Raw genomic sequence first — 18547 nt, forward strand, 5'->3', positions numbered from 1 at the left:
ATGTTCTATAATTTAGTGGAACTAAAAAATCCACATTGAAACAGACACAGGCCATTTCCATTCAAATCCCTCTTCTGCTAGAGGCTTGGGTAAAGGGAGGGACTCTCCAGTGTGACTGAAAATAAAACCCCTATGACATACTGGAAAGACCAAAACCAGATGGCTTCTGGATTCACAGGCTTCCAGAGTGCCACATTCTCAGGCCATGCCTCCAGGCAGTTCAGTGCTAAGCAGATGCAGCTGCCCGGCAGGCCCTGCTGAAGCCCTGTCCTAAAAGACAGGAATCAGAACCTCATCATGCTGGTACACCCTGGATCTGAAAACTTCTTCTGTTTCAAAACTGTGCTAGTATACACTATACTTATCTTGGTGTAGGATCTGCGATCTCCCCAGGGAGTACATTGACGTTATACGAAAGCTTTTCTTTTTGGAGGACAAAAAAGCAACTCCATATCAAGAACTAAATTTGCTTCCTCTTCCCTGTTCATAACTCTTCTGTTCATTTAGCTTACTAGCAGGGATGAGCACCCAAATGTCAGCTCTAAAATACGGATTTCTTGTTTGCAATCCTCTGGTCTAATCTGATGAAGAAAGTAAGACATAACAGATTTTTGGGCCCAAGCAAAGCAGACTGCAGTTCAATATTGAATTCTTGTGGTAAACTACCAAGAGAGTAAAAAACAATTTAAAAGGGTTTGAAACTACAGGAACTTCATGAAAAACTGCAGGATTTGAGACAAAGATCTGAAAAAGGTAAGAAGAAAGAAAGAAAATGTATCAAATTATTCATTATAGTCTTAACACTCTCCTCAGATTAACAAGAAGCCCATTGCCTGATCCCAAGTGTAACAACAGGCTGTAATTTAAAACAACTTTTATTCATTAATGAATAGAAAAGTTATATCAGTGAGAACTTTGATAAAACCTGTGCCAAGTACCAGCACTAAACAGTCTTTCCTTGTAAAGATGTGGCTTGCTACCTGATTGTGTGTTGGGACACTAGCTATTGGCTTATGCTACCAATTCAATCACTTGGTTTTAAATGAAATTAACCTTGTGAAAATGCAGACTATTCTTTTCAGCAGATGGTACTGTTTGTGTATACAAATACCTCTTGGAAATGTTAATGTAAACCACATGCTCTGAAATGACAGGATTCCTGCACTGAGCCCTTTATCCTCCTGAAAATGAAAAATAACACTCTGTGAGCTCAGACTGGTGGCTGCTGCAGCAAGACCAGTGCCTGCTTATTGCTTATGCTGGCTGAACTGGGCACAAGAACAGTGAGGGGAAAAACAGGTGGAGGGCATAGAAAGAATGTTGGGCTGTGGTGCTTCTCTCCCCTAAACACCTGTATTAGCTCTAGAGGAGGGATGCAAATAGCCACTGTTAACCTGTTTGAGCTCTCCTCTACATTGCAGCTCCTTCATATTTTACTGGATAAATTAATCCCCAAAGTGCTTTATGCTGCTGTTCCTAGACTGTTTTTGGTTGCCAGCTAGGGTGACTCTTCAGAGCATATTCTGAGGCTTTACATTCCTCTGGGTTACAAGCATTTGCATCTCTCAGGAGTGCCTCAAGTTACGGCATGGCCTGATGCTGTTTACTATCCATCTTGCTTCCCCATGTCAACATTCACAAGGATCTGTCCTCAAAGCCTTAGAGAGCAAATGTTCTTAAAAAGAGACAGATTGCAAAAGCTGCACCTTAGGGCAACGTTCTGCAGACCAGAACTATCACTGCAATGCAGAATTATCTCAAAAAGCCAGTCAGTCTTTTCCTCTGTACATTCACATTCTGCCAAGAGCACAAACAAACAGGCTTCCTGTAAATAGTGGAATTTACAGTGAAATAGTAAACCTTAGGGATAACTCTGTCCTCTACCAAGCTCCCTCAGAGCTATACGGCAGATGTGGTCAGTGGGAGATGAAACAGCCCCGAGCACAGAAACCATCAGGTTGGAAGCTGCCACTCAAACTGGTTCCTGTTCCCTGTAGAGCTGTACAAGGCTGAATCCTTAAGCAAAACAGAGCTGTGTGCAGTGCTTAACCTGTGGCTTTGTCCTCACTGCAGATTATGTGTTACATACCAGTCCTTTGTGGGAAAGGCTGATTCTCATATGAATGTGTCTGAATATCTGGGAAAAAACCTCCTTCCCCTACTACCTTCTGTCCCTCCTTTCCTTCTTGAAGTTGCCAAAATCAGCAATAAATTGGAATAGACAGAGCTGACACTTTTCAAGACAACATGTGGTTGGCTAGGCTGGGTCACCGAAAAGTGCACAGAGGTGTAACTTAGAACAAGTCCTGAACAATGGCAAAACATCAAAGTTGTAACAAAAGCTGCAGGTAATGAAAGCAAGTTGAGGGTGGCTGGCTGCTGTAATCATGGAATTGGTCAGGCTGGAAGAGGCCTTTCTGGGGAAGAGTATGAAGCACAAGTCTGATGAGGAGCAGCTGAGGGAGCTGGGGGGGCTCAGCCTGGAGAAAAGGAGGCTCAGGGGGGACCTTCTGGCTCTGCAACTCCCTGACAGGAGGGGGGAGCCGGGGGGGGGCTGTCGGGTTCTGCTCCCAGGGAACAAGGGACAGGAGAGGAAATAGCCTCAAGCTGTGCCAGGGGAAGTTTGGAGTGGATATCGGGGAAACTTTCTTCACTGGAAGGGTGGTGGCATTGGAAAAGACTGCCCAGGGCAGAGGGTGGAGTCCCCATCCCTTCAGGGATTTAAAAGCTGTGTGGATGTGGCACTTGGGGACATGGGTTAGTGGTGGCCTTGGCAGTGTTGGGGGAACAGTTGGACTTGATCTTAGAGGGCTTTGTACAAAGAAATTCCTTTTGTTAACATTAATATTTGGTGGCTGGAGCACATTAGGACATTTTAGTTGGGTTTTACAGAAAGAAACTGATACAGAAAGAAGGTAATGATTTTTTTAATAGAGTATCTCTCTGGGGGGTTGTGTTCATATCACAAACATTCACTTTATTACATTTTATGGAATGGACTTTAAATGCCAGTATATACAAGACAACATTTCATTATTGGAGTTTGTGTTTATTCACTTGCCATTGTCAGTCTGTTCCCCTTTGTTTTCTCATGCTGCTTTTTGTAAAAGCTATGATTTATGAATATGAGGTTTAGATCCCTCGCAATATAGCACAGTGAAATGGTTCAATAAAAAGTTATTAAAGTAAAAAATCTATAGTTTTGTGTGCTCTGCCCACCTTGTAGAGGAACCCCCAGTAAGAGATTCTTACTCTAAGCAAACACTGTAATATAAGCTGCCTGCTGAGAGGCCTCACTCAGTCAGAACTGTGCTGAATGGCGGCCATTGCAGGCAATTCCAGTCCTGCCCACATAACTGCAGGATTACACCCTCCCAATTACAAAAGTAGCATAGACCAAAAAAGGTCGGGGAGAAATCTGCCATAAAATGTCAATTTTATAACCAGGAAATAAAGACTTCCAGTAGCCTTAAGCTGCACAGTACCAAATGGCACATAACTGTGTGTGCACCACATTTAATTTATCTTTAAAAGAAAGCTCTGGATCCTGCTGATTGCAGGATAAAGAAAGATGACTTTGGGCAGTTTCCAGAGCCCACTTAGAATCTGAATTTCTGAAGAAAAGTAACACTTTTCCAGGCTAAAATAGAGAGTGAAAGGGTGATTTAGACTACCCTCCCTCAGCCCACACGTGTTTTTCACCCAGCAGTATTGACTTGCCACAGCTGCACAGCCACATAAAAGAGGGGATGACAAATGGGCCACTCAAGCCTGTGGCTGGCAAGAAATGAGAGCTGCTTATAACAGTGAAAGCTGAAGGAAGCATTCTCCAGGCTAAAAAATAATGTGTGAGGAAGACATGGAAGGTGGTAGAATCTGTTCAACTGCAGCACAGCAGCAGGAGTATAAGAGATGGGTTACCAAACAATTTTGCTGCCTCTATTTTGTGTTCCCAAATCTCTGAAAAAATTTTGCTCACTACAAACAGCAAGCCCTCCGTCTGTCTGAGGGAGGGAGAACTTCAGCAAGTGAGGATTACCTCAATGAGTGACAGGCGTTAAAAGCACTGAGGCACACCACAGCCAGCAGGACCAAAATCCCCAGCCTGGCACTGCGTGCCCCCAGGAAGCACCATGCCCAGCTCCTGAGCACACAGCGTGCTGCTGCACTCGGCTTCTCCCACTGCAACAGAGCAGCTACTGAGGAAGCAATCACAGTCCCTCTGTTATCTCTGGCAAACAAAGAATAACAGCTTTGTTTTTGTTTGTATAATCCTATACACTCTCTTGGAGATCTAAACTTGAAGGTTCTAACCTGCTCCAGGCTACCAAAACAATTTTGCCACCTGCAGTGCTCTGCTCCGTGCAGTCCTGCACACCCATCTCCAGCAGGTGAGATGCTGAAAGGAAACACAGGTACGAGTGACAGGGCCCAGCACAGCCACTCAGCTGAACAGGCTGCTGTCCAGTCAGTGTTGCATCTTGCACACCTCACACACTCTTCTGCTGGGTACCTGAGGACACAAGCATTTTGTCCACATTGAATTCACCGATGTTAGATACCTGGATACCCATTGGCTCAATTCCTTTCCTGCTGAAGTAGGAGGATGAAGCAACTAACTTCTACTAAAAATATAGATAATAAGCCCAATAAAACACATTGACCAGCATGAAAAACAAAGGGAAAAGCAATTTGGAGTAGTGGTCCACATTGCCAGGGTTCTGAATTGTGAAATAACCAATAATCCTGTGCATTTTGTTTCTCAAGACACATTTGATTTTCTCATGGCTTTTCATAGTCAAATCACTGCAGTTAACATTATCACTGGAAATTTCAATGCTTGTGAAGCTGATTTTCTGTTTATAGCTGGTGATGGAATTGTTGAGGATATTAGTGATGTTGACATCTTCCATTTCTTTAGTGATCTTATTTGCTGGCCCCTAGGAAACAAGAGTGCAGAGCTAGTTTTAGGATCTGTCTTCTCCTGCAGAGGAAGGAAACCATAAGGATATAGATAAAAGAGTGGTTGTATGTGGTCCACTCAAACACGCCTTTCAGCTGCTTCCTATTTTTAGGAGGGCCTGAGGTCCCAGAGATGCCTGTGTTTCCACCACTGTATTTCTAGAGGTATTTTTAGACCTTGAGCAAGTCTCACTCTGTCACTGAGCAACCCAGTGCAACCCAACATGCATCTCCTCCTGGACATCCATCCTTCATGTCTACTCAGTAACTTAATGGCTGGGGAACACAGCATTGAAGTGGGAAACCTCTTTTCCCTCTGACAGGATTTGGGCCTTTGATGACTACTGGACTATGGTCATAGTTGACTTTTTAATTTCTCACGCTAAAGCAGAGCACTTGAACAATGTACTCTCGCAATCCCCATGGAACATGGTGGGACTGATGTTTGGTAGTGTCTTCTGGGAAGGGAGGAAGAAGGGTTCATATTTCCTTTGTAAAAAAAAGAGCAAAGTACCTTCCTAATCAGAGTTATTCCATAGGAGAGCAAAGAGGTTTGTTATACCGAGTCTTCTCTGGCTGCATTTTGAAAGGAGCAGAGGTGCTTCATGCTCACGTGAGCTCAGTTCAGGGCCACAGACCCAATTCCAGTGGCAGGCCAAAGTGCCTTCCTGAATGTGGTCTGATGAACCCAATATGACTGTCAGCTGAGGCTGCTGCTCAGAAGTCTGTCAGAGACACAGTGCTCTAGAGCTATTCATGTGCTTGCTGCACACAAAAATAAAGATTTAGTGCCATTTAGGAGAAGCCAGTGTTAATGTACCTGTAACAGGAAGACCATTTGTCTTATTCAGTTAATGGAGAACTAATTGCTGCCAATCCAAGATCTCTGGGCTTATCAGGCCTTACCTCTTGAGGTACTTTAGGTGCACACTTTTGTGATGAGCTGTAGTGAGCCACTGCATATTCCACAAGGGCACCAAAGATGAAGCTGAAGCAGATGCCAAGATAAACATCAATGGCCTTAATGAAACAGTTGGTTTTTGAAAGTGAACTTCGTGAGCCGATCATCAGAGTTGTCATGGAAAGCACTGTTGTAACTCCTTGGAAAGCAGAAAAAGAGATACCTTCTCTTGTGGACTCTTTGGAAAAGTCCTGGCCTACCCTTCTGCCCATGTTGTTGCTCATATCATTTCTTACCAAATCCAAATCATCCATCGCAGCAACTGAAATGCTTTTGCAGCACTAGCTACAAGTTTCACACAGGCTCTCCCTGCTGTTGACAACCTGGCTCCAATAAGCACTTGACTCTCTTCTTTTTCTGGCTTTCTGTAAAAAATTCCCCCATCCTGCTCCCTCCAAAGCACACCACAAAGAATGTGTGCTCTGTCCTCTACTCTCTGCTGTGAATCTCCTGGGAGCCTTGGCAGGTGGGCACGTGTACCTGCCACAGCACATCCTCCATGCTAACCCAGCTCTGCCCCAAGCAACAGCAGAAGGTCAACAGACTATCCCGGAGCAGAGAGCTCAAGAAAAGGACCATCTACCCAACCTTCAGAGGCTGCCCTGCCAGCTTAAGTCTTCTCAATTCCTCAGGCAATAACTCACCAATGCAGGTTCTTGCAGGCACTGAGTCCAATGTGATCCAAAAAGAAACCCAGGACAACATGACAAGCAGAGTGGAGGGCACATAGGTCTCCAAAATGAAGTAAAGTACATTTCTTCTTAGCTCAAACTGTAATATCAGACGTGGGTAACTGCCTGATCATGAAAGGAAGAAACTCAGTGAGCATGAGATTCCCAAGGACACCTGAAGTGAAACTGGAACAGCCCAGCACCAGCCCTTCAGCTGAGGGACCTCAGCAGAGCCACACCATGATTGTGGGGGAGGCATTGCTTCACCTCAGAGGGCTTGCTTTGCCAACACATCCCACACGAGAGGACACACAGCACTGACAGGGCAGGGACATCCAATGATGCAGGGTTTGCAGAGGGGCTTCTGGGCTTCAGCCCCAGTGGAAGTATGTGACAGCAGTGCCTTAACTGGGAGCAGAGCAGGGCTGGTGCTGTCCCCTGCTCTCGCACACTCAGCTCAGTGCACTTTTCCCAACACTGCTTGGAAGGGGCATTGCCAAGTTCAGGCTCATCTGATGGCTGAGAAACACACAAAAGATTTGTCTCTCGATTTCAGCAGGCTCTGGCTCACATCCCAAAGCATCCCACTACCTTATCATCACAAGGAATTAGATGCTCTGTTTTCATTAGCAATTTGTGATCTTTGATAATGGTATCCTTTTCTGCTCAAAAAAATTCAGTCAATTTTTTAAAATCAATTATTTGTAAATACTGACATAAGGGTTCTGGGGTTGGATCAGTAATGTTTTCAGGATATAGTTCTGCTGTTTAAACAATAGCTCCCTTTGAAACGTAGAAACAAAGTCTGTGTTGTTCATGGGCTGTGTACACAACAGAACAACAAAACACTGTTATTTTTAAAACCTTCTAAGGAAGTTTTGCCCCCCTTTCACAGTGTCTGTGATTGGAGAGAAGAGTATTTACACTGATAATGAAAAAGACATTGAATTCTGATGTACAAAGAGATGTTATTCCATCATGATAGAATTGTAATTTACAATCAAAAGTATATTTTAAAAATTAATTTTACTCCCAGTTACTGTAACTTTATAGAAAGAAGGGAGAAGGTTTCTTCAGGTATGTGTGGAGATGTGATGGGAAATACCCAAGAGCTTTCCTTACCTTTTTCTTTCACAAATTTACCTGTCTCCTGCTGTGACTTGGAGACCAGGGTGTAGTAACGCTCCACCGTGTACTGGGAGAGCCGCAGCTGCTCCATGCCATGGACAGAGTCATTTCCTCTCAGCCATGTGAAGGTGACATCGTTTTCATCATAGCCCCCTAAGGAGAACACAGAGACCTGTCTGACTGTGGTTTAGCCATTACAGCTTGGTTGCTGCCCTGCTCTGAGTCCTGAGGGGGAACACAGCCACGATCCAGGCACTACAGGCTGGACAAAGGCCCTCAGAGCTGTGTCAGACCACAGGCGGACCTTGGCTGTGCCTTCATTGCTGCACTTTGTCTCCTGGTCCAGATTTCAATAGGAACACGTGCCTTTGGGAACGACACACAACATGCAAGCCTGCAGAGAGTCTATTTCAATCCTTTACATGGGGTATTTCTGATTTAAAGATAATCGATTGCTGTCATGCACAGCTTGATTACATGCAGCAGGATTAAACACTGCAGCAAGTAAGCCTCAAATGTAGTCTCTTCAGTCTGAGAGGAGAGCAGGAGATACACAGTGCTTAAAAATAGAGAATTCAGATCCCACTGAGTCCCTTACCAAGGAGCAGAAGCACATTTCACTGAATCACCTATTCAAGTGCCTAAAAATAGGAGAAAATGCATTTTCAGTCAGTCAGAAGCTTAGAACTGAGACTGCTACATGGTTATGAACTAGGTTCCTCTGACTGGATACGCATTGCCCAGAAAACTTGCTTATAAAGGCAACTGTTTCTACAAATCATTCCTCCTATCCCCAAAGGCATTAAGTTACTGAGGACAAATAAATGCCCCTGACATTTAAGTAACACCAAATTCCTGCCTCCAAAGAAGTGGGACTCCGTATATGCCACCTGAGTAAGTGCTTCCAGGAATGTAAGTGATGGCATAACCTCAGGTTGGACTGAGGGATATCTCAGTCTGAGAGATAAAGCTTGTACTGAATCACCAGCCTGCCATTCTCTTCAAAAATTTCACTTAATTTAGGAAACAAGCCCATCAGTCTCACTGATGTAATTATTTTATTTTATTTGAGACCACGCGTAAGGACACTGTGATTCTGGTAATAACCCGTTCGTCCTGGTAGGAGGAATCAGATGCAGTTGCAGCTCTGTTTTCATCTAATTGTGTTTTCTTATTAGACACAAATTACCAGAGCTTGAGCGAGATAAGCTCCTAAATTAGGTGTCCAGAGTATGAATCCCTGAGTAGAATCCTAAGCATACGACTTTTCTAAGTTTCTAAGTGGTTTTATAAATTGTAGTTACTCAGGAAAATTTTATAATAAATGATAGATTGTTGTTAATTCATCTGGTATATATTTAAATAGCATTATTTCTGGGCACTTATCCTAATGAAATCTCCAGTGGGCAATGTGTATGTAATTTCATTGGAATTATACAGCAACTCAACATGATGTAGGATCCAATCACTTTTAAACCAGGCCCAAACAAGCTCCGCTTTAGCAGAAGAGGCCAATCATTATTATTTCAAGAGCTGTGCTTTGTAATAAAGTTAACCATGGTGAACTAATATGATTTTAATGTGAAAATAATATGTGCTTCCCTAGGTGCTTCATGCTGCAACCTCAGAAGTTAAAAAGATGATGTTTTCAGTGCTGAGATGTTTGGTTTTGTGCCATCAAGCAGGAGATGAAGCCTGCTCATTGTGGAGCTTCGCAGCACACAGCAGCAGAGCTGGCTGAGTTCTGGGCTAACAACCCTGGAGTGGTCTAAATTTTCCTGGAGCCTTTCTCAGCCAGCATTGCCATAGATGAACTTTTAATCTCATTGAGAGCAGAACTCACTGACAATTCCTTTTCTTGAGACTTCCCAGTCAGAGACTCTTCTGTTGACAAGGGTACTAGATACCTAAAAATGTGAGAGGTTGTTCCTTGCCATACCCCATCCCATGCACTTACCCCACAAGTTAGTTTTGAAGAAGCTATGTGTTCAAAAGGTACCAAATTTGGAAAACCAGCCAATATTACTTCAACTTTTCTGTGCAAAATTGAAATATCTGCATTTCAATATAAATATTCATTATTATCACTCTTTTTGCATAGTCTGCACAGTGACAGAAATTCTCTGGACCGTGGATTTTAACACAAACATTTGAAAATTGATGATGCAAAAGTTGTTTTCTTTTGGACATTAGTATCTGCAGGACTGAAAGTCTACTCCAGAAAGCCACTGCACTGAATCCAAATATTCAAGATATGTAGTTATTTATGAATAAACAAATTTAGAGTTTTCTAGAATGTTACACTTACAGCTTTCCAGCTGCAGTCTGCATGTTTGTGTGTCCATAGGATATTTTGACAGGTCCATGTTACAGGCAACAGTAGTAGTGATTCTGTAGGAGGAGAAAGAACTCTGAAAGTTGCAATAAAAGCATGTAATGAAATACCGGTTTTACATAACAAACTGGATGACAAAGACTTTGCTCTGTCATTAGGCCTATGAAATGAATGAATTTAGAACCCTCCTTAAGAGCATGTGCTCTCTGCAGCCACCCTGATGAATATGTAACCCAAGCAGGAATTTTGCTTTGCTCTGGTGGGAGATTCGGTGTAGATTCACATTTTTTTTCCAGTGCTACAGCTTGCACGTCTGAAGAAGTCACCACTTGTGACGTGAAGGAACGTTAATGAAGGGCACACATATTCTGGCTTGCTCTCATGGGGAGGTAAATGAGTTTTACTTTGCAGTTGAGGTAACTGGGACCTAGTTACTGGGAGTAACGAGACAGAGCACAGTAGGAACTGCTAACACAACCACAGAGCACATTCCTGCAGTACACAGACATATACAGTTTTTGGTAAAAAACAGAAGTCATTGCTACATGGCACTGGATAAACAAACAGGTTTCCACTATCAGTTAAACTTTCACTGTTATGATGTCCTCTTTCCATTCCTCCTCTGTCTCCACCTGACTCAACTTTTCTCGGGTGACACCGAAACTTGTGAGCTTTCTGAGTGCAGGACACAGCATATACCATGATGAGAAATCCTGATCCTTGACTGGCATTTGCAGGAGGCCAGAACAGGGGGAAATGCATTGGAAGAGTATGGTCACAGTAGGCTCACTGACCCTAAGCTCCTGACCCGTGACAGCTGCTGTCCGGTGTAATTCTGGGAATCTATTCTGACCCCTCACCCCCAAAGCAAAGGGTGACTCACCTCAAGGCATACAAGATGGTGCCATTAGAGAACAGCCTGATGAGACGGTTGCCCACGGTGACGTCGTGCAGGAAGGACCTTTTGGACTCCACGATGTAGGTGTCTGGCACCCAGAGCAGCTCCGCCAGGCGAGCATCCAGCGTGAAGCTCCTGTTGCCGTGGAAGACCAGCCGGGGGTCTGTCCAGCGCTGCCGCAGGGATATGGTAGCTGTGTAATCCTGGGAAAGAGAGGAGAGCCTGTGAGGATGCATGTCCAGAACCTGCACAGCACAGCCATGGGCATGCCACGTGTGACAAGAGACATGGCACACATTTGTTTAACCTGTCACAGCCAAACTTCAATGAAGCCTCAAGCTTTATTTTCAGCATAGTTTTATTTATTCAGTAATATTTTTAATATACTATATTCTAAGGTATGGTGTTTGAGGACTAAAGATTATACTTACAGTGCTTTTTTTAAAATAATGAGCAATTACTGTGATTGATATTTTTTTGTGTTCATTGTGCAGGTAAGAAAACATATGGGAAACACACACTTGAGGCCACCCAGTAAGTCATTGACATTACAGATGAGTCATTGTCTAGAGCTGGGAAATTCCACACGCACTATAAATATGATCGTGAAAGACACACTGGCACTGGAGGAAAAAAGGTAAGTGAATCCAACCTGTTACTTCACTGAGGTCTTAAAAAAGCCCCAAACAAAGGAAAAAACTAAACTGATATCTTTTAACAGGAGTTTTGAATCTAAGGACACTGGGATTAACTTGTGTTTAGCCTGCCAAAATCAACCTGCAGTGGCTGAAGCATTTTCACAGAGCCCCAGCAGAAAAGAATAAGCAGCACTCACTCAGCTCTGAAGCCAATGCTTTGCTGAGCCTTCTGGACACACACAGGCAGTGCTGGACTATTTCACTTCCACCCTTACAGCCCAAGTACATTCAACCAGTAATGCCTTTTATTTTCAGAACATCTCTGTCACAGACGGACTGGCACTGCTGGACTGGCACTTGTGTTAACAGCCTGAAGTCACTGTTTCACCACAGAAATGCTGCCTGGCTTTGGAAGATCAAGCAGTTCTGCTTCATTCCATCTCTAGTTTTTAAAATGCTCTAAGGAATTAAGGAATATCAGTGTTAGCTTTTGCAACTTTTAAAAATTCGCTCTTCGCCTGTGATGGAGTAAAAAAAAAGTCAAAGCCTTGTTATGGCTTTCAATACAGTGAGTTATAGTAGTGACAAAAGTGAAGAATCCTGGTTGATTTTCCAGCTTTGAGCAAGACACAGAGTGAGCCTCTGCAATATTTTCCATATGGTCAAAGAAATTTAGATGGATCATCCAGAAAAACTCCAGAACATGATCTATTTTACAAGGCACTTCAATTAAGTGAGAGGTTTGTGAATAATTGATTTTGTTGGTTCTGCTCCTTCCCCAAAATTAAAACCTTTAACAAAGTTAAAATATTTTATTTAGTGAACTTGTTTAATTTGTTAGAAGGAGGCAGAAAAACATAATTGGTGGTGGTAGTCTTGAAAATGCAGAAATTAAGTGTCGACATTTTTCCTGAATGACCTTCTAACTGTTTGGACTGAAATTATTTGCTGAATTTACCCAAGTTGCCTATGATTTTGGCCAACCCGAAACAGGAGCTTTCAGTGATCAGTGTTTGAAATCCAGCTATTATCAGAAGCAGAATGTACCAGACTCACCAGTGATGGGAAGATTTAAGAGATGTTTTGGGGTTTTTTTCTTTCCTTGGGAAGGCCAGTCCTTTGAGCCTCAGCCTGTGCTTCAGCTCAAAGCCTTACTTCTCCTCCTTGAGAAAAAACCCTGTCTGGGATTTCAGTCAGTGCCAGCACGTCCAACAGAGCCCATCCCTGTCCCATACAAAGGGCTCCTACATGGAGGAAAGGTAAGGGAGAGGAAATGCCACACAGTATTGATTTTTTCCATTCCCAAGGGGCCTGATTTCCACGAGGTGCTGAATTTTTGACCAGTAGGACCTTTGGAGCCACTTCTATTTACTTGCAAGCCCACATTACTATGGCATCTACACAGTCTGCAGTCATAGATGAGCCCTGTTTTCATCAGACCTCTGAAAGTGGTCAATAGCCCAGAACAGCAAAGTAGCTTCAAGTGACCATTTCTGTGGTCACAGAATATATGCCAAGTCTCTCAGGCTCTTATCTCATAAAATAAAAATTCTTTCACTTACCATGTTGCTCTCGGATATACTGGAAATACTTGCAATGTCCAGACTCATTGCAATTTGAACAGGTTCTCCTGTGGAGGGAAAGAAATGCCTCAGCAGACAGAAGGGAAGTGTGAAGGGCACAGTAAAGCCACTCAGGATGCTGTGCAGGGTGGGCACTGCCCCCAGCCTCACACGCTATCCCTAAAACCACAGAGGGCCAAAGAGCATTAGGCTCACAAGATTACATGATCCAAAATACAGTTATCACTGTCAGGGAGCTGGAGTTCTCTTCTGGTGCTGGTAGCAGAGGGCAAATACCCACCAGCACCATCTGTGAAGCTGAGCAGTTTGGATCGGCAGCATTTCAGTGGCATTTGTGCGTGGCCGGGCAGACAGGGCCACTGTCCCTTGCCTCCCAGCACCCCCCGGAGCGGCCCGGCCGCTGACTCCGCACTGGGCTCTGCTCGCAGCTCTGCCCACGCACGGCAGCCATGGGCAGCCCCGGTGCTCTGGGAGGCAGGAACGCACTGATTCCCGGGAACAAACCGCAAGTGCAACAGCCTTTGCCTCTTGTTAGTTACTACTCGACCGTTCTATTTGCAAACCAACTTTCAGCACTCGCCCTGGATCTGGGGAGTGCTGACACCGACTGCGGAGATCCACCGCGAGAGGGCGGCACCGCCCGGGAACGGCCGGGAGCGACCGGGAACGGCCGGGAGCGACCGGGAATCGCCGGGAACGGCCGGGAATCGCCGGGTACGCCCCAGGAACCAGCCGGGAACGGCCCAGGCATTGGCCCGGGAGCGACCGGGAATCTCCAGGAAGAACGGCCGGCGAATCGCGGTTACGGCCCGGGAACCAGCCGGGGGAACGGCCGGGAATCTCGGGCGGGAACGGCCGGGAATCGCCGGGTACGCCCCGGGAACCAGCCGGGAAGGGCCCGGAGCCAGCAGCGGCCCTGCAGAGGGAAATGCTGCACCAGCGCAGAGACACAAACTGTGCATTAGGTTGTGCCTGGTTTGTCTGATCCCCGGGACGAATGTGGGGCTCCAAGCAGGGCTTTCCAAGACATGCCTCTGCCTAAGTGGCGACACAGGAATGCCTTTCCTCTTGGGATTGCTAAAACTCAGTTTCATCATTTAAATGACACTTAGGAATGTCCAAGGGTCACAATTTCTAAATCGTTTTCCAGGTGGTCTTGGCTTTGTTTGTTTGGTTGCTTGGTTTAAGCTGTTACAAAATAAGTTTCATTTGCAAAGGATGTATTTTTTTAATGTAGGTGTCATTCATGCCCTCCGTCTATTTGGACTCTTGAAGCCCAGTCCAGTTACTGACCACAGGTTCAATCTGTGAGGACTCGGGCCTCTGGAGGAGGTGACACCAGAGTCCTGATCATTTCTGTATAACATCTGCCATAGATGCAGCTGATCTCCGTTTCATCATGGAGAAGCATCTCTTCACTGGTGTGACAAGAGTTGGAGGAGCTTTACTAGTCAGTCATGAGGTCACACGTTCCAGGCAAAACAAGACAGCAAATTCTGTATTGTCCCAGAAATTTATTACCATGGTCAGAAAATGGAAGAAGCTCAGTAGCAGCAGGTCAGTCTACAATGGGAAACATCCAAGGCCTTGTGAAAGTCAATGGGAAATTTTTGTGTCAAGCAGAGTTTCATTAATGGGTTCTGGCAGAAAACCAAAATGAATAGAAATAAAAAATGGTCATAGCTGTTTTTTAAACTTTCATTGATAGTTTTCAGATGCTGAATGTCATTCTGAGAAACCTTTTACTCTGTGTGATTACAGCACTCATCTGGAAAGTGGGAGACCTGACACCAAATTTGGTCAAGAGCCTCAGGTAAGTTTCTAAATGCCTGCCTGCTCCCGACTCCCCAGTCTCACCAAGGTTTAAAGCACGTTTGTGTCTCAGTGGAAAGAGAAGATGTGTCAAAAGTCAATATTTCTGGCAAGAAGGGTGCCTTCGTTCCTCTATAGCTGCAATCTACTAAATAGCTGTACATGAACATCTGTAAAGCAGAAAATCAAAGACTCAGGCTCTAAACAAAAGCTTGTACAGTTAGAGCAGAATTTAGTTACTTGGTCAGGTCTTTCCTAGAGATGTTGAAGTTTATAAATTCCCTGCTCTCAGCCTCAGAGATGGACATGTTCTCAAGGCCCACACATACATGCACCAGGTATTCAAGACAACAGTGGATGCACAGGAAGGAAGGGCAGCCCTGGCCACCACCTACTTTGAAAGAAACACAACCTTTTAAACTGCAGCATTCTAAAACAAGCTTAAAGCATCCCCTCCACCTGAGCCTTACAGGCTGTTCTTGAAATGCTCACATGCATGGAGCCAACATACCACCAAAGTAGGGCCGGAGGTATTTGTTGTATCCCATGGTGAGGTTCTCAAATCCAGGAAGGGATGTTGTGTCGCTGCTGTGCAAGCTGGATACGTGACCCAGGGAGCACCTCCTGGGGACACAAATACATACTGTGACGTGGGCTGGGCACATCTGGTGTGCAGCTGCAGCTGTATTTGCAGCTTGTGCTCAAACAAGCAAACTGCATAAAATAGTTATTAAAAACAAGTAGATAATTGAAATTACAAGCACTTGCTCACATTGCTACCTTGGCTGTATAATGAGCACCTTGAAGAGGTGGAAAAATGGCAAATTGCTTCCGCTGATAGCTACAGGTTGTACACACAGTCAGTACCTTAAGGACCTTCCTAAAATATCACAGAGATATCAAGCAAAGTCTATAGATCACAAGTTTTAACAATAACCCCCAATTTTCCCTTCCCACTCCTTCTCATACAGTCTATATAGGGAACATGCATTTCTTTTTCCTCCTGCCTAGGACAACCTGAGACAAATCTTACTGCCCAACAGCTCTTCCTCCCTAATCTCTAGTCTCCTAAAGAGGCTTCATCCTCAGATGTGAATGTCAGGCAGCTCCACACAGCTACTGCCAGGAGTAACACAGGGAGAGGAAAGGTGGAGCACTGTGCACTTCAGAGACACCCCCAGAGCTTTGAGGGCAGAACCACCCCAGCTGCATCCAACTGAGTGTCCAAACTGACCCTTTGTGACTGGACAATGGAGGCAGGAGCTGGCACTGTCAGGCTGACAGATCTGTACTATCATACAGACAGCAAGAGACACGGGGGCTTTGGACTGTACAAGGTGACTGTTCTGGTGCAGTGTCCCCAGGTGATCTCGTGCTCACTTGAGGAAAGCGTCACTGAGTGAATCCTTAGGAGTTTGTTATTGCTTTGGGCAGGGCAGAAGGAGGTGGGAGGCAGAACCTCTGCCACTCCCAGTCTCAGGACCCCGCTCTGGGCAGGAAGCAGCCATGGACTTACAGCTCTTACCAATGTTTTTTCTTCTGTTCCCTTCAAAGCTGGGTTAATAGGCCTTGTAGCTGCAGGTTCTAAGGCCATACAGGACCTCACAGCAGAACTGAACCAGTTTTTGCACATTATATACACAAAGAATTAAAGAAATTTGCGACTTGTAGGTCCAAGGATGGTAATAACAGAGTTGGCAGCCCTGGTGGGGTGGCATTTCCAGCAAAAACCTACAAACTGTGCTCTGGTTCTGAACAGGAAATTAGGGGTTGCACTAGTAATGGACATATTGTGGTTTAGGGACCTGTGCAGGTTGCTCTCTTCTATGCCACATCCCTTACTGCACCCAGCTTCCTTTGGATGGGCTGGATAACTGGAAGCATAGTTTCCTTTTGACCCACATTACTTATGTGAAACATAATTCAAATTTTCCCTGTAAAACAAAACAAGCCTTCCACTTACCTTTGGGTTGGAAGGAAAAGACACAGACTGAAGAAGGAAAAATATCTGCAGAACATCTCTGGAGATTGTTTCTGTAGTTGCTCTGCTTGTCTGTGAAGCAGAAAAGAAAGGCAAAGTTTTGTGGTTTAAGAAAAACTATTTTAAGGGAAGGGGACAGGGAAAAGAAATGCTGCACTGTCAGAACCATCACTGTGTGATGTTTAACATTCCTGATACACAGTGGTTCCTGCCCTTCTTCCTGGCTAGTGTCATTTTTCAGCACATTCTGTCTTAACACTTACCACCATAAAACACCCTGTTGACAACTCAGGTCCTGAATTCCTTGATAAATTTTAGCTGCTCTTCTATCAGTATGGGATGGCCATTAGATGATGTTGAGAATGGCACCATGGGAAGGGATTTATTAAGTAGGAAAATGTTGGGGTAGTTCCCAGAGCAGTCAGACTCTGAAGGCCAGGTGAAATCCTGCCCACAGATGACAGTTTCAGTATGTTTTAGTCCCAGGCTCCACTAGCCAGCTACACAGAAGTGCTGTAACTCTGTGCTTCATTAACTTGTACCTGGGATGTACCATGCTATTAACAGTAATGCTGCCAAGTCACTCAGCCTGCAGTACAGCATGAAATCATTTCACTTTAAATGGGTTTCGTTGACTTTTCTGGGAGTGGAACCAAGTCTTGGCTTTTGGCCTGAGATTCCATGGGCTCATGCTGGCCTTGGAGCAGGTGCCACAGTGGGCAGTTCTGAGCTGTGCACTGCTCCACTGTGATTTTTTGCTCCCAGCTTGAAGTGCTGCTCCAATCACACACCTTTCTTTCAGGGCCTCTCTCATTACACAGGGCAATTGGGGCCTCAGCTTCCAACCTGGCTGCTCTGTAATAACCCAAATATCAGGAATTTTCTGCTTGGGTTAGATTCTTCCTGTGGTAACTCTCCACAGCCCAGAGGACACTGTCTCCTCAGCTGGAGGCATGGCTCTGGTGCTGTGTCACAGGACAGCTGAGCTCCAGACAATAACAACATTGACCATACAGAGCCAGTAAAACCCCCTGAACATTTAAGCACCACAAATGCAGGGCATCCCAGTAGAGAAAGGATGTTTTTTCAAAACAAACAAAATACGCTCTAATACTTGTCCAGCATCTGAATTCCTAACAAGGCTTTGCACTTTTAGGCCATTCTTTGAACATGGTATTCAGGTGTTTCCAGATGCTATCGAGTGCTCCTCATTATAATGTGATGATGCAGGGCTAGAGAGAGAATTATTTACCCACTCGCAGCAATGTCAGATCACAATTTTGATGGAAAAGAGGGAGGATTAGCCCAGGTAGTTTAAAGAAGAATTTCTAGAAAGAAGTTAATTTTACAAATTAGACTTTAGTTGAAAGTATGAGAATTCATGACCCTCAGCAGAGGAACCCCTCATGAGCATCCCTCATGACCACCTGTTTTGCACAGGATGATGGTAAAGATATTAAATACATCAAAGACTATGAGGCAGGGAAAGGGAGATCTGTAGGTACTGAAGAGAGCTAAATACTGGGCATGCCAAAGTGCTCCTGGGCAAGAAAAAAGTGACACCAGTGTCTAGAACTG

At 44.7% G+C, this 18547-nt stretch overlaps 1 protein-coding gene across 3 annotated transcripts; it reads right to left on the minus strand.

Moving 5' to 3' along the window:
- Window positions 1-4175: 4175 nt before the first annotated feature.
- On the minus strand, window positions 4176-17020 carry GABRP (gamma-aminobutyric acid type A receptor pi subunit). 3 transcript variants are annotated; one of them, XM_008930875.3, is made up of 9 exons: window positions 16952-17020; window positions 15500-15612; window positions 13156-13223; window positions 10941-11158; window positions 10031-10113; window positions 7738-7875; window positions 6568-6720; window positions 5869-6062; window positions 4176-4940 (listed from the first exon to the last, which is right to left on the minus strand). In XM_008930875.3, the coding sequence occupies exons 1-9, from the start codon at window positions 17005-17007 to the stop codon at window positions 4626-4628; spliced, it is 1338 nt and encodes a 445-aa protein (XP_008929123.1). In that variant the 5' UTR covers window positions 17008-17020; the 3' UTR covers window positions 4176-4625. The 3 variants fall into 3 exon arrangements, with proteins under 3 accessions (XP_008929123.1, XP_017944505.1, XP_029821487.1); XM_018089016.2 differs by lacking the exon at window positions 5869-6062 and having other exon boundaries at window positions 4813-4940; XM_029965627.1 differs by lacking the exons at window positions 4176-4940; window positions 15500-15612 and having other exon boundaries at window positions 5773-6062; window positions 16952-16973.
- Window positions 17021-18547: the final 1527 nt, after the last annotated feature.

This window comes from Manacus vitellinus, unplaced genomic scaffold (assembly GCF_001715985.3).
Source record: "Manacus vitellinus isolate BGI_N305 unplaced genomic scaffold, ASM171598v3 scaffold_111_pilon, whole genome shotgun sequence".
Lineage (NCBI taxonomy): Eukaryota > Metazoa > Chordata > Aves > Passeriformes > Pipridae > Manacus > Manacus vitellinus.

Coding starts and splice junctions, on each gene's coding strand:
- GABRP (XM_008930875.3), bottom strand. CDS start 17,007: ATGTTCTGCAGATATTTTTCCTTCTTCAGTCTGTGTCTTTTCCTTCCA. Junction 7,876..10,030: donor CAGACTGCAGCTGGAAAGCT/GTAAGTGTAACA, acceptor TGTTCTCCTTAG/GGGGCTATGATGAAAACGAT. Junction 6,721..7,737: donor CAAGTCACAGCAGGAGACAG/GTAAATTTGTGA, acceptor TTTCATGATCAG/GCAGTTACCCACGTCTGATA.